This window comes from Phocoena sinus, chromosome 18, assembly GCF_008692025.1.
Source record: "Phocoena sinus isolate mPhoSin1 chromosome 18, mPhoSin1.pri, whole genome shotgun sequence".
In the NCBI taxonomy this organism is placed as follows: Eukaryota; Metazoa; Chordata; class Mammalia; order Artiodactyla; family Phocoenidae; genus Phocoena; species Phocoena sinus.
The window spans coordinates 4,186,514-4,199,880 of NC_045780.1; the positions used below are offsets into that span (position 1 = coordinate 4,186,514).

At 37.9% G+C, this 13,367-nt stretch overlaps 1 protein-coding gene across 7 annotated transcripts in view; it reads left to right on the forward strand.

Annotated features, from left to right (window-relative positions):
- Positions 1-13,367, forward strand: part of CDK8 (cyclin dependent kinase 8) — a 115,724-nt gene that overhangs the window by 58,504 nt on the left and 43,853 nt on the right. For all 7 annotated transcript variants that reach the window (XM_032611458.1, XM_032611457.1, XM_032611459.1 and 4 more), the window contains exon 4: positions 2,386-2,526. In XM_032611458.1, coding sequence (XP_032467349.1) covers positions 2,386-2,526 — 141 coding nt within the window. The remainder of the gene's footprint in view (positions 1-2,385; positions 2,527-13,367) is intronic.

A 13,367-nucleotide genomic window follows, 5' to 3' on the forward strand; every position in this document is an offset into this window, starting at 1 on the left:
TTTTAAACTCTTTTGCTAATTTCCAGAAGTATCCTCATTTACATAATTTTAACTTTAACAGACTTCAGAAACTGAAACTTACTTTGGTGTCATATGCTTTCAGATTTAGAAAAAAATATTTTCATACTGTTTGTAGATTCCTGTTTTCTGTAACTAAATGTGGTTTGATTCAAATTATTTTTTTAAGTTATCTGGAAAGAACTGTTTTCAAACAGAAAATAGACACATGAAATTTTCTCTCTGTTTTATGAAACTATTGTCCAAGGTTCATACTGGTTGTAAATATTTTTTTCTTGTTGGCTTCTGTTCTTTTAAAAGAGATCTCATCTAATCAAATTAGGATTCTGTTAATAAAAATTCATTACATCAGGGTGGCCAGTATTGAGTTGAACATTCATCATACTGAAATCTAACACAAAATCAAATTACGTAATCCAAATTTATGAGAAAATATCCAGGCTGGTTTATAAACGTGATTTGTAATAAAACATAGTTGAGCGTAGGAGATCGCATTGTATTCCCTATGGTTTCTCACAAACTGGTATGTGATATTTAATTTTATATGTAGGTATAATTATGCTTTCGCAGATTATACTGCGTGTAATGTTGTGCATATCGTCACCATTGGCTTTATCATCATCTTATTAATACTCACTTAAGCCAGATAAGTACTTTAAATGCTCATTTTAATAAAAACCAAATGGTGATTCAATTTTATTAAAACCTATTCTTTATCCATTTTATTTTCTTATTTTAATTTGAATATTGAAATGAATTAGATGGGGTAAGGCAGCAGAGGGTAAGGAAACAGTTGCAGTAAAAAGAGTCATTTAAAAAAATCACTTAGGTGTTGGTGAAATCTTATGGTATACATATTGCATATTTGTTATATTTCCCTGGAATAAAAATGAAGGTAAAAAATTCTCTTACTGTAGTTTTTTGTAGTTATAAAATATTGGTTAAAAAGTAATACGTAATACCCTAATGAGAATATAACTAAAGAAGTGGTATATGGCATCAGTGGTTATCTTACCTCCCTAAATATTTGTTCCTTTCATTCTTACTCTGGCAGGTTTTAATTTTTTTTAATGTATTTTAGTCTTTTTTTTTTTTTTTTTTAAGCTCTGAGGGCCGCTGGTTCTTCTTAAGGTGAACAGACTTTTGATTGTCACATCATTTCTTAGGATAGGTGACAAACAGTCTAGATCATTAAGAGTTATTGTAGCTCTGTTTTGTTTGCCTTTTATTAAATACTTTAAAAAAATTACTGAGAAGGAAGTTAACATAATGTAATGCTGCTACGAAAGCATAGATTAATCATACTACATATGTACTGACTGATACCCCTTACCTTCTGAAATATACCTTTGCTTCTTATTTTTTCTTTGGAAGATAAAACTCCTTCACTCATTAGTCATTAGTTATTTCTTACCCATTTTCTACCTCTATATGATAAGAAAGTAGAAATGAAAAGGTTAATGTATAATATTAAATATCTCACTCCTCTTTTAATTATTTTTATTAAGTTCAAGAGTACGCCTGATACTCCCTCACAAATACTGGTCAGGAGCTGCTCTTGCACATGTTAGACACAGGCATGTGCGCAGCGGTGCACCCAGCAGTTGGCTGCAGCTGACTTGTAGCTTTTCTTGCAGTTTAAGAGCGCTTTAATTAAAATGAAACCTGTCAAGAGTTTGAAACATTGGATCTTGTTTCTGTTGAGGTACATTTATTTGTAGAATGATTTTTCTGTCTGTAAAGTGGTATTGTGTTTACTGGATGTCCACTAACATTATATTGATACCTAGAAACCTTTGATGGATGTTACAAGGCTGTTTTTTTTTCCTCGTCTGAAGAAGCTTTCATATTTCTAATTATGTCCAGTGTGAATTGGTCATTTACGTGTTATTCCTTTGTGCTTGGGTGTACTTAATTGAAATACTTTCCCATTTGCTTTCTTTATAACTCATGTATTGTAAATAGGTACCACATCTATGCTATGTCAACCAGCCAGAACTCTATCTGTTCTTTTTTTTTTTTCATTTAATCACTGCAGAATAAAAAATACTCTTTTCTTGAAAATTTTCACCAGATAAACAGGGGTCAAGTAACTCTGAAAGTAATTTTTGATTATACTTTAAAAATAAAATCACATTACTTCTCTGTTGTCATCATTTATTTTCTGAGACCGTATCATATGCTTAGGAAATGACATTTTAGCGCTAGTTATTTGGAAAATTTAAGGTTATTTATGTTATCCAGCAGAACGTGAAATTATATTTTCAAATCTTCGGAAATCCCTGAGTGTTTTTCTGTTAGGAAAATATTATATATCAAACTGTCTTTCCTTTTTTAAGCTTCTGGTGATATTTTTCTTTCTTTCAGCATATAATCAAGTTTCACAGAGCGTCTAAAGCAAACAAGAAGCCAGTACAGTTACCTCGGGGAATGGTGAAGTCACTATTGTATCAGATCCTAGATGGGATTCACTACCTGCATGCTAACTGGGTGTTGCACAGGGATTTGGTAAGTTGAAATGTAGTTAGGTTTAAGCCAGAAAGATGCATTTGGAGTTGGGTGATTTTTTAGTTGTCTCTAGATATCAGTTATACAGGCCTGCAAACCTTATAGAGGAAGTGGGAATGCTAGTCTCAAAACTAGCCTAGCCTTGTGCTTTTGTGTAATGCATCCTGCTTCTTGACATACGTTAAGCTGGTGCTTAAGAGGTGAAAGAGGGCGCATTTGTTTTGCTAAGCTTTCGGGGTTTTTTTCAAGTCTGTAAATAACGTATTGGCCTGCTTTACATTGAATATTATATGCCAGGCAAGCTCTAGAAGTTGGTATGTTTATGAGTAACTTGAAACTAACCCTTTGGAGCCTACTGTATCCTAAGTTGTATATTAGAAGAGGAGCATTCATCTGCTTATTTTTAAACCCACTATGTTAGTAGCAGTCTCTCTGCCAACAGCCTTTAATAATCATGATTGAGTACATTATTGAGTGCCTTGTCACGTTAAGCTGCAGTAAAGTTTTACGAATTTAGAAACTTCAGAAACTGACTTTATTTTTATTTCACATGGCAGAATAGTTTATGCCCTTTTTAAAAGAAACCCATATAGCATTAAATTGGTGATTAAATGGTGCATTGTTCATTAAATCTTCATAGATTTAAATTATGTAAATCTCAAATTCCCCTTTTCCCCTTTCATATTGCTTAATGTAGTAACTCTAGTAAAGTGTGCCTTCACTTCAAACAATTATAAACACAATGCTGGAAGTGATGACTTGGTCCCTAGTCACATGTGTACATTAGGAAAAAACCCGTCGCCAACTTGGAGGTGGAGCTGCTCTGCCCCTCACGCAGATATTCTTTCCAGGCTGCTCTGTGTTTAATGCATTCAGTCTCTGGCCTTCAGTCAGGTGTTTTAGTTTCTAGTTCTTTCATCTGTCTTCAGTAAATCTCCTTGAAATAAGTTTAGTGGTAGTTATTTTATCTCCACTTGTCAAATCTAGAAACCATTTAGAGTAGGACCAATAACACATCAGAAATTTGGTTGAAATAACTTTTTCCCTTATGCAAAAAACTTTCCTTTATTTTTAATAGAATTAGGTTATTTTATTTATAAACAATGAATTTATAGAACATGAATGTGAAAAATCCTTTGTCGTGGGCTTCCCTGGTGGCGCAGTGGTTGAGAGTCCGCCTGCCGATGCAGGGGACACGGGTTCGTGCCCCGGTCCGGGAAGATCCCACATGCCGCGGAACGGCTGGGCCCGTGAGCCATGGCCGCTGGGCCTGCGTTTCCGGAGCCTGTGCTCCGCAACAGGAGAGGCCACAGCGGTGAGAGGCCCACGTATCACAAAAAAAAAAAAAAAAAAAAGAAAAATCCTTTGTCGCTCTGTGAAGCTGAATATAAATTTCAGCTTTTAGGGGTAGAGTCAACTTAGGGAAAAACTATTACTACTTTTGAGTTACTGACCTTTTTTATGATTCTAGAGGAATAGAATCTGGTTTTTCCCCATAGAGTTAATTATGCTACGATAACGCTACATTTTCTTTCTAATGTAAGTATTTTCTCATCATTAAAATATGTATGTTCATTAGATGAATACAAACTGATGCTTAAACCAGTATTTAATTTTTATGTTAATGTATAATATCCCTGAACTACTCACATTAGTATTAACTACAGTAGTGAAAATAATTTCAAAGTCTGATTTCTTTTGTGTCTCTCTTGGGAGAGCTCTTTCTATTGATATGGCCAGAACAAGCTGTCTTTGGCACAGAGACAGTATAGAGCAGGTCATCTCAGAAGTCTCTGTTGGTGGTGTACCAGGAGACAGATGCAGTGGAGCAGTGCGCTTAGGTGCAGGTGACAGAGGGATGCACTGTCTGTAGCTGATTTAAAAATAATAAACAGACGAAAAGTAGTTACTTTTTAAAAATTTCTTTATTAATTATTCTTGGCTGCGTTGGTTCTTTGTTGCTGCCCACGGGCTTCCTCTAGTTGCCATGAGCGGGGGCTACTCTTCATTGCTCTGCGCGGGCTTCTCATTGCAGTGGCTTCTCTTGTTGCAGAGCACAGGCTCTAGGTGCGCGGGCTTCAGTAGTTGTGGCACGCGGGCTCAGTAGTTGTGGCTGGCGGGCTCTAGAGCGCAGGCTCAGTAGCTGTGGTGCACGGGCTTAGTTGTTCCGCGGCATGTGGGATCTTCCCAGACCAGGGCTCGAACCCGTGCCCCCTGCATTGGCAGGCGGATTCTTAACCACTGAGCCACCAGGGAGGCCCGTTACTTTTTATTGTTACCGTATGCTGGCAATTCTGAACAGTATCAGTGATAAAATATCCCTGTTCACTGAGGCAAACCGCTCCTACTCCTGTGTCCCTCTTGATATGCCACTGCTCTCTGTTTAAAAGTGTGTTCATCCAAAATATTTTGTAAAACGTAAGCGGTTGGTTTTCTGCTGCTGCCTCCTTTGGCTTTCCCATCTGAAGTGCGGTTTCCTGTACTGTCTGTGCGTGACTTCTTAGTGATCTTTCCAAACTCCTGACCCTTCTGTGCATCACAGGCACACTGCACCATCGTCTCCTTAAAACTATAACCTCTGTCCCAGGCTGGATCTTACTGTTTCAGGTACCTGCCTCTTGAAGTATTCTTCAGTTCTTAAAGGAAAGATTCATTATCGTAGTTTTTTTAAAAATACGTGCCCACCTTCCTGCCAGCTGAAAATTGAATTTTGGAGTTTGATAGTTTTTCAGCGGTAGCTACATAAGATATTCATATATGGAGTAATCAAGTATTTACTCTGAAGAACATTCTTTAGAAGCTGTATGATACGCCTTTTTTTAACCCCTTCTCGTATAGTTGTTATGATTTGCGGATGAGATATTTACCCTATGAGAATGAATATAATTACGAGTTAATTATATTCTTTGCTCCTTTGAGTCAGGTTTAGATGAAATGAGGCGATACCAACCTTAATAGGTCTACGTAGATACTTGTTTGTTTGCTTGTTTATTTATTGGCCGTGCCACATGGCTTTCAGGATCTTAGTTACCCAAGCAGGGATCGAACCTGTACCCCCTGCAGTGGAAGCGTGGAGTCCTGACCACTGGACCACCAGGGAAGTCCCTACATAGATTTCTAATGTTAATAATTGAACCAACTGGTTAAGTTGCTGACTTGCCACAAGAAACTTCATATTAAGGTGGATAATCGGCATAGACAGCCTAAAAACACCATTTGAAAATAGCCCAGAATGTTACTGAAGCTTTTGCTTAATAGCATTGGCTTTATTATTAATAGAAATACTGATTTGAGATGATAGAGTTATGAAGTTCTTTGATATATATAGTTGTTATTTAATAAATAAAGATTAATTTTGTCACTGCTAATGATTATGTAGTAGCAGATCAGTAACTCAGTAACTGGGATCTGTCATCCTTGGCAGGAAATAGAGATCTAATAATTCTGGAACTCCTGTTGGGCTGAAGGTGGTAATGTGTACACATGTGTGGATGCTTTAAGAAAAACGGGCTAGAAAGGAGAAACATTCAGTATTTATTTTGTGAGATAATTTATGAATCCAACGTAAACTTTTTAGTTTTAGAGCATTAAAATATGTATGTATAAGTTGGTTTGCTTATACACTTAATCTGTTTGCTGTAAGTAGAGAGAAATAAAAACAGAGGTGTGTGTAAGTTAGCTATGTTGTTTCCTTTGACTACACCCTTCTCCTTTCTTCTTTATTCTCCTCTCCTTGGAAATTAAACTCGTTTGACTAATAGTCTGTAGTCCTGGTTCTGGCATTACCATCTGTATTACTCAGCGTTCTCCAGAGGGACAGAATGTGTATATATTAGAGAGAGAGAGATTTCTTTTAAGCAGTTCCCTCAGGCAGTTGTGGAGGCCTGGTTAGTCAGAATCTGCTGGGTAGGCTGGCAGGTTTGACAGACCCAAGGGAAGAGGTGTAGTTGAGTCCAAACTCAGTCTGCTGGCAGAATTCCTTCTTGCTCAGGAAGGTCAGTTTGTTTTATTAAGGCCTTCACCTGGTGGATGAGAGCCACCCACATTATGGAGGGTAATCCCCTTAACTCAAAGTCCACCCATTTAAATGTTAATCTCATCCAAAACCACCTTGACAGAAACATCCAGGATACTGTTTGACGAGATACGCAGGCACTGTGGTCCAGGCAAGGTGACAGATAAAATAAGCACCCCATACAAGTCGGTTAGCCAAGACGCCCGTTAAGGTAATGTGAGAAAAGGCATTGCTGGGTCACGTCGTCCATCCACCCCACCCCACCCCCGTTATCTGCTGTTTATTTAAAATAGGAGTGTTCTGTTGGCTTAAGGAATACTAAGATTTTTTTGCCAGATACCATAAAGAGAAACTAAGTGTGAAATATTATGAAAGCTTCAAATAAAGATATGTTTAAGTGACTCAGAATAAGGAAAGTTTTGAAGTCTGTTAGCCTGATTGTATTGAGTTTGGTGATTTTTTTCTGAGCCCAGTCTAGTAAAAAACTTGAAGCACCAAAATCATATTCGATACTTTTTGTGTAGAAGCTAAGTTTGATTTGGCAGTAGTGACTGAACTCTTTCCTGTGAGAGGTAGTCCTCCTGGATTGAGTTAAAGCACACGGACAGAGTGTGAGAAGTTCTCACTAACAGTGACTCCATTGTGACCTGTGTGAGGACATCCAGCCAGTTTACTCTATCTGGCCTCTTTCAGTAGAACTGATGTTTTTTTTTTGTTTTTTTTTTTTTTTGCGGTACGCGGGCCTCTCACCGCCGCGGCCCCTCCCGTTGCGGAGCACAGGCTCCGGACACACAGGCTCAGCGGCCACGGCTCACGGGCCCAGCCGCTCCGCGGCACGTGGGATCCTCCCGGACCGGGGCACGAACCCGCGTCCCCTGCATCGGCAGGTGGACTCTCAACCACTGTGCCACCAGGGAAGCCGAGAACTGATTACTTTTTATAAAACTTTCTAAATTTAGGGATGGTTTTCTTGTGAAATCGTGAAATTTCAAACAGTTAATTTTTCTTTTCCTAGGAGAAATTCTGTGATAGATTAAGAATTTGAAAAATGCTTGTCGAGCGTATGCATGCTGGTGTTAGTGAACTGGAGATTAAAAACACCAGTACAGGGCTTCCCTGGTGGCGCGGTGGTTGGGAGTCCGCCTGCCTTTGCGGGGGACGTGGGTTCGTGTCCCGGTCTGGGAGTATCCCGCGTGCCGCGGAGCGGCTGGGCCCGTGGGCCGTGGCCGCTGGGCCTGCGTGTCCAGAGCCTGTGCTCCGTGGCGGGAGGGGCCGCGGCGGTGAGAGGCCCGCGTACCGCAAAAAAAAACCAAAAAAAACCACACCAGTACAGTCTGGCTCCAGTCTCCTTTTTTTCTTTTCTCTCTTTCTTTATAGTTATTTTCCAGCCAACCCCGAGGTTGCCCTGCCTTCCTGAATCCCTGCTCCCTTCATCTCCAGCATCTGAAATTCTATTCATCCTTTAAAGCTCTGCTCCTGCTACCTCATCAGTAAAGTGCACCCCTCTTCCACCTCCACTCCCCAACTCCCACCCCAGTCACACTAGCTGGGAGGGAGAGTGTTTACTTCTACACCCTGTAGCAGTTACTTTGAACTACCCCTGGGGCACTTGCTAGCTTTGGTAATTGTATGTCCTCTGTTTGATGGTAAGTCCTGAGGGCAAAGGCTGTGACTTTGTATATGTTTGCATCCTGCCCAGCGCTTAGTAAAATGCACATTAATGTATACAGTATTGCTTATATTTGTTGAATGAATGAACTAGCCCATTTGTAACAGAAGCAAAGTGGCCTCCAAGGTTATTCTCCATAGCTTATCTCTCATATTACCTGATGCTGGTCCGTATCTGCAGACACACAGAGACTCTGCTGTGTTTCTTCCTTTTACTCCCTCTTATCTCTGCTGTGATTCAGTGCAGTGGAACAGTGCAGAAAAAGTTCTTTTCTATTCGTACTACATTTTAAGTCCTTTCAGTAGCCTTCCTCTTTCCACCTAAAAGAGCTCAGCTCGCTCTTAGCAGTCAGTTCAGAGACCATTCAGCTAATGACACTGATCTGTTGACCTTTTCCATTGCACTCTTCCTCTACCCCATATTTTTGTTCCTCCCACTGAGACCTATTTCCTGGCCCTTTGTCTGTTCTGATGTTCTTCTCTTCATGTCATTTATTTTTTCCAATTTTTTCCTTTAATCTTAAGGTTCGAACATTTCCATCATAGTTCGTTTACATCCCTCACTTTTTTTCAAGAATGTCTTAAAGTACCTTCTGTGTGAATTATTCTTTAATTGTAGGTGAGGGGCCCATATCTCCCTTCTCCTGTACATCCCAGCTGTTCTGAACTTGGCAGCTCTCATGTTTCACTTTAATACTACGTTTAATTGACCAGTTCATTACTAATCACAATGTAAATATTTTAATTTCTAGCTGATAGTTGTTCATTTTAAATTTTCTAGTGAACTCAATGTTGGCTGAATTTTGTGCTTTTTGTTGAAAATATTCATGCAGTGTATCAGATATACCATAGAAATGATTTACACTCAAATCAGACTTGTATTTAAGTAAGTATTAAAGACTTGGGCTTTTGACATGTTTCCTAAAGAACTTAATAGAAAGTGGAGAAGTAGTTATGATGACTGGCCTATTTACCATTAATTTTCGTTAAGTATATATCAGGTTCTCATATGGTCATTAACGTGTTCTACTTTTAAAAAAAAATCTAATGTCCAAAATTTCATTTGAATTATTACCTTAATGGTTTTATTATAGTGGTAATTAACTTGGAACTACCAGACACATAGGGTTGTATTTTTGTCCTGTGGCACTAAGTGGATAATATAACATAGTGTATTATGTTATATACTATAATATGGTATTAAGTGAGATATACTGTAATACAAGTTTTCACTGTGTTGTTTTCTTTTTTCATTTAAGCTGAATTACAAGGCTGTATACAAACTTTGGAGTGTTTTGGAGTATTACAACTAGCTGCTAGTTGGTCACTCCTGCCCTAAACCAATTCAAAGTAGTTTTTTTTTTTTTTGACGGGGGGGTTATAGCTCAGTGGCAGAGCATTTGACCGCAAAATAGGCTCTTTGTTTTTTTGTGTGGTTGTTTGCCGTAGTAAAATTTCCTAGAAAATAAATCTTTGTAGAGATTTCCTTTGGAGTATCCCAGTGGGGATGTGCTGTCATGTGTAGTATGTAATGTGACATAGCCCAGTGGGCCATTGCATAAACGTATTTAAAAGATGCTGGAGCTATTTCAGAGCTTTAATCTGACTTATTAAAAAAGAAATCTGATAGTGCCGCTGCCATGCAGTTTAATTACACTGGGTAACTTGGAATCACTTGGTGGGGTTTTAGCTGTTTGGTGAAGGATGAGTTGGTTTCCTGTTCAATACAGTCAAAATCTTGGAGTGAGCCATTGACTCAAACTCAGTTTCATAGGGCCTACTTTATGAAGGCACCTAACTATGTATTGATGGTAACATGATGAATTATTGGGGTCTTTTGGATCTGATTCTTCTTGAGTGAGATTGCCTGGTTTATTAGTTTTGCTTACTAATACTAAAGTTTGCCCACAATGATATGGTTAGTTGGTTTGTTGGGTTTTTTAGATGCATTTTCTTTCTTTCTTTTTTTTTCACATCTTTATTGGAGTATAATTGCTTTACAGTGTTGTGTTAGTTTCTGCTGTATAACAAAGTGAATCAGCTGTACGTATATATGTGTGTGTGTATATATATATATATATATATCCCCATATCACCTCCCTCTTGCGTCTTCCTCCCACCCTCCCTTATCCCACCCCCCCCTTATCCCACCCCTCTAGGTCGACACAAAGCACTGAGCTGATCTCCCTAGATGCATTTTCTTATTGACTGTTGAGCTCTGTACAATAAGTGGAAGACTCAGAAGGAAAGAGATTAAGTGACCTGATTCTGGTTACTTAAGAGAACTGTTTTCAAAGCTGGGTCACTGAATTTAGGGAATTTTTCCTCTAGATCAGTGATTTTCAAATTGCAGGTTGTAAAAGCCATAAATGAGTTGGGAAATCACACAACGCAACCAGCCTTTTTATTTTTTTAATGGAGTAGAGTAGAATAGAGAAAATATCAGAGTGCATCATATATCTTGAGGGAAATTATTGTTTCATGAAACTTTTGCTTCAGTTATACATGGGTATATGTGAATATGGTCATACAATATTAAGTGATTTTCTTCCTGTGGGTTGTGTTCAAAAAGGTTTGAAAGCCGTTGCACTAGACTGTTTCCCAAAAGGTACTCGATCTGGTTAGGAAAGAGAGCATCAAGGAAAGAACGTAGTCAAACCTTTAGAAAACACTTTGTCCCAAATTATAAGTACTTTAATGTTTTATGCAAATTTCTTGACATTGATAACAAAATAATTTTGAATAGCCGTAGCCCTGTAGGAAATATGTTTTTCTAAGTAGGGTTTATTTACGAGTAGGAGAATTTCAGGCAAATTTCACCTTCCTCCTTTAATACCTTTCTCAATTGTCTGCATAGTTTGCAGTTAACATATATTATTGTTATATAGAAGAAAACAGAGGAAGATTCTATTTAGTCTTTATTAAAAGTTCACACATAATATTGAGTGTGCTTTAGTGTATTTATTTTATGGTAGAGGATGATTGCTATTAAGAAAAAAAAAGCCATGCATACACTTTTTTTTCTGCCTAAAAAAAGAGGACAGTACCTTCTTCAGGGTAAAAAGAAGAAAAAAGAAAAAAAAAAAGAAAGAAAAAGGCAGAAAGGACCCTGCCACTGTCCAAATGCTGAAAGAGGCAAAGCAACAAAATAATTGACCAGCTGGGAAGAAAGGAGCCTGCGTTCTTGGCCTCTGTTCTAACTGCTGTTGCCCCTTCTCTGTGCTTAGCTTCCTTGAAATGAGTGTTGGGAATATATTAAGCATGTTTCTTTACAACAGAGCTTTTTTGAAGAAAAATGCTTTGTGACTGTCAGGTTTAATCCCTGCTTATTACTTGAGATTTGCTTCATTTACTGGGAGTGAATGAAAGTAAATACATCTCCAAGGATTTACTCTAATTTTCTTATTTGTCTAATTGTATAACTAGTAAAACATGTAAAATTGTGATCATAAAATTTAGGCTTGAAGATAAAGCATAGGTTTTATTGATAAGAATGGGTTAAGGCAAACTTAAATGAGGTTTGCATTAATTTTAGTTAACATAATGAATTGTGTTTATTCTATAGTATATTTACTTAAATGACCAATTGGGCAGTTTTCTTTCTTGGAAGTATTTGATTGTTTGTAAACAGTCTGTTTGATTTCTTGATATGTGCCATGTTTGTGTAATTTTGTTATTGATGTTGAGCATACACAGTGAATTGCGTTCTATTGTTTTACATAATGAAAAAGTGGCCTACTTAATTTTACTGTATAGCACAGCTGCAAATACCGTACCTGCTTATATGGGCAGATTACAAGTTAATTATGAAAATATTATGTTACTTAGTTTGCATATCGCTTCTAATCTACTTTCCTTAGAGTCTGAGTCTTTTCATACACTTTATCAGCACAATGCTAGAATCTTTTAAGTCAGATTTCTCACCAATCAAGAACAGATATTCTAAATAAGTTAATTGAGACTTTAAAAAAATGGAGTGTAAGACAATATCTTTGAGTAATCCTAAAAATTGACTAGAAGTAGAGGATTATCTGAGTTTTAAGTCACATACATTGGTATCTTTTCTCTTTTTTTAACATAAAATGGAGCCAGACCTGTCTTTTCATCTCTTCGATAGAGAGTCATCTGAAGTATTAGGACTGTCTGGCACATAATAAATGTTCAGTAAGTGCATTTTACTTCAGTCCATCATCACGTTGCCCTAGAACTATGAATAAGTACCTTAGGGGTGGGAACTTTATCCATTTCATTTACTGCTGTATCATTATTACCCAGAGTAGCACATATTAGCTGCACAATAAATATTTATTGATTGAATAACTGGATTCTTATCAATGCTACCTTCAAAACATATCTCAGATTGAACTACAATAAGACCGTCCTATAACTGAGATTTGAATGTGGCGCAGTTGGCATTGGTCCCAGTCATCTGACCAGTGTCTTTTCTCAAATAAGAGTGACCTGTAGTGTTTGTTTTCAGGGAGAAACAGCTGTGGGAAGAGACAGCCATGAAGGGAAGAGCAAATTAGCAGAGATTCTGGAGTCCTCCTAGTGTCTCTGGGTCAGTGTCTCTGGGTCAGTCCAATGAACAGGTGCTGACTAACAGGGAGATTCCAAAACCCCTCACTGCCAGGATATGGATTTGGATTTTCCAGGTGGACTTCCAGGTGTGCTCATTCGTGAATTCCTGTTCATTAGTAACCTGACCTCCCAGTTCATACAGTTCACACAGTTGAGTTTTTTGCAGTCCACTTACTGCCTCTTGACTTTGCTTCTTATCATTTCTGTCACTACTGTCCTAATCCATGGTACCTGGATTACTGAAAAAATGTCCAAGTGAATCTTCCCTACTTGCAGTCTTATGTTCCTATGGTCCAGTGTCTACATAGCAATCAGAATGATCGCTCTAAAAATCAAATCACACCATGTCATTCCCCTACCTAAAGTTCCTCAGTAGCCTCCTACTTGTGAGACAGGTGTACTCAAAATCTATCCTAAACATTTATTATATCTTCTTGATGCAAAGACTGGAGAGCTGAAAGCTGCAGCATTGTTTTATGTTATCAGTAAGATAGAAAACATGCTGGCAACTTGACTGTCATACCATGGAAGTTATAAGACATAACCCAGTTACAGAAATATTAAAATTTTAAAAGGA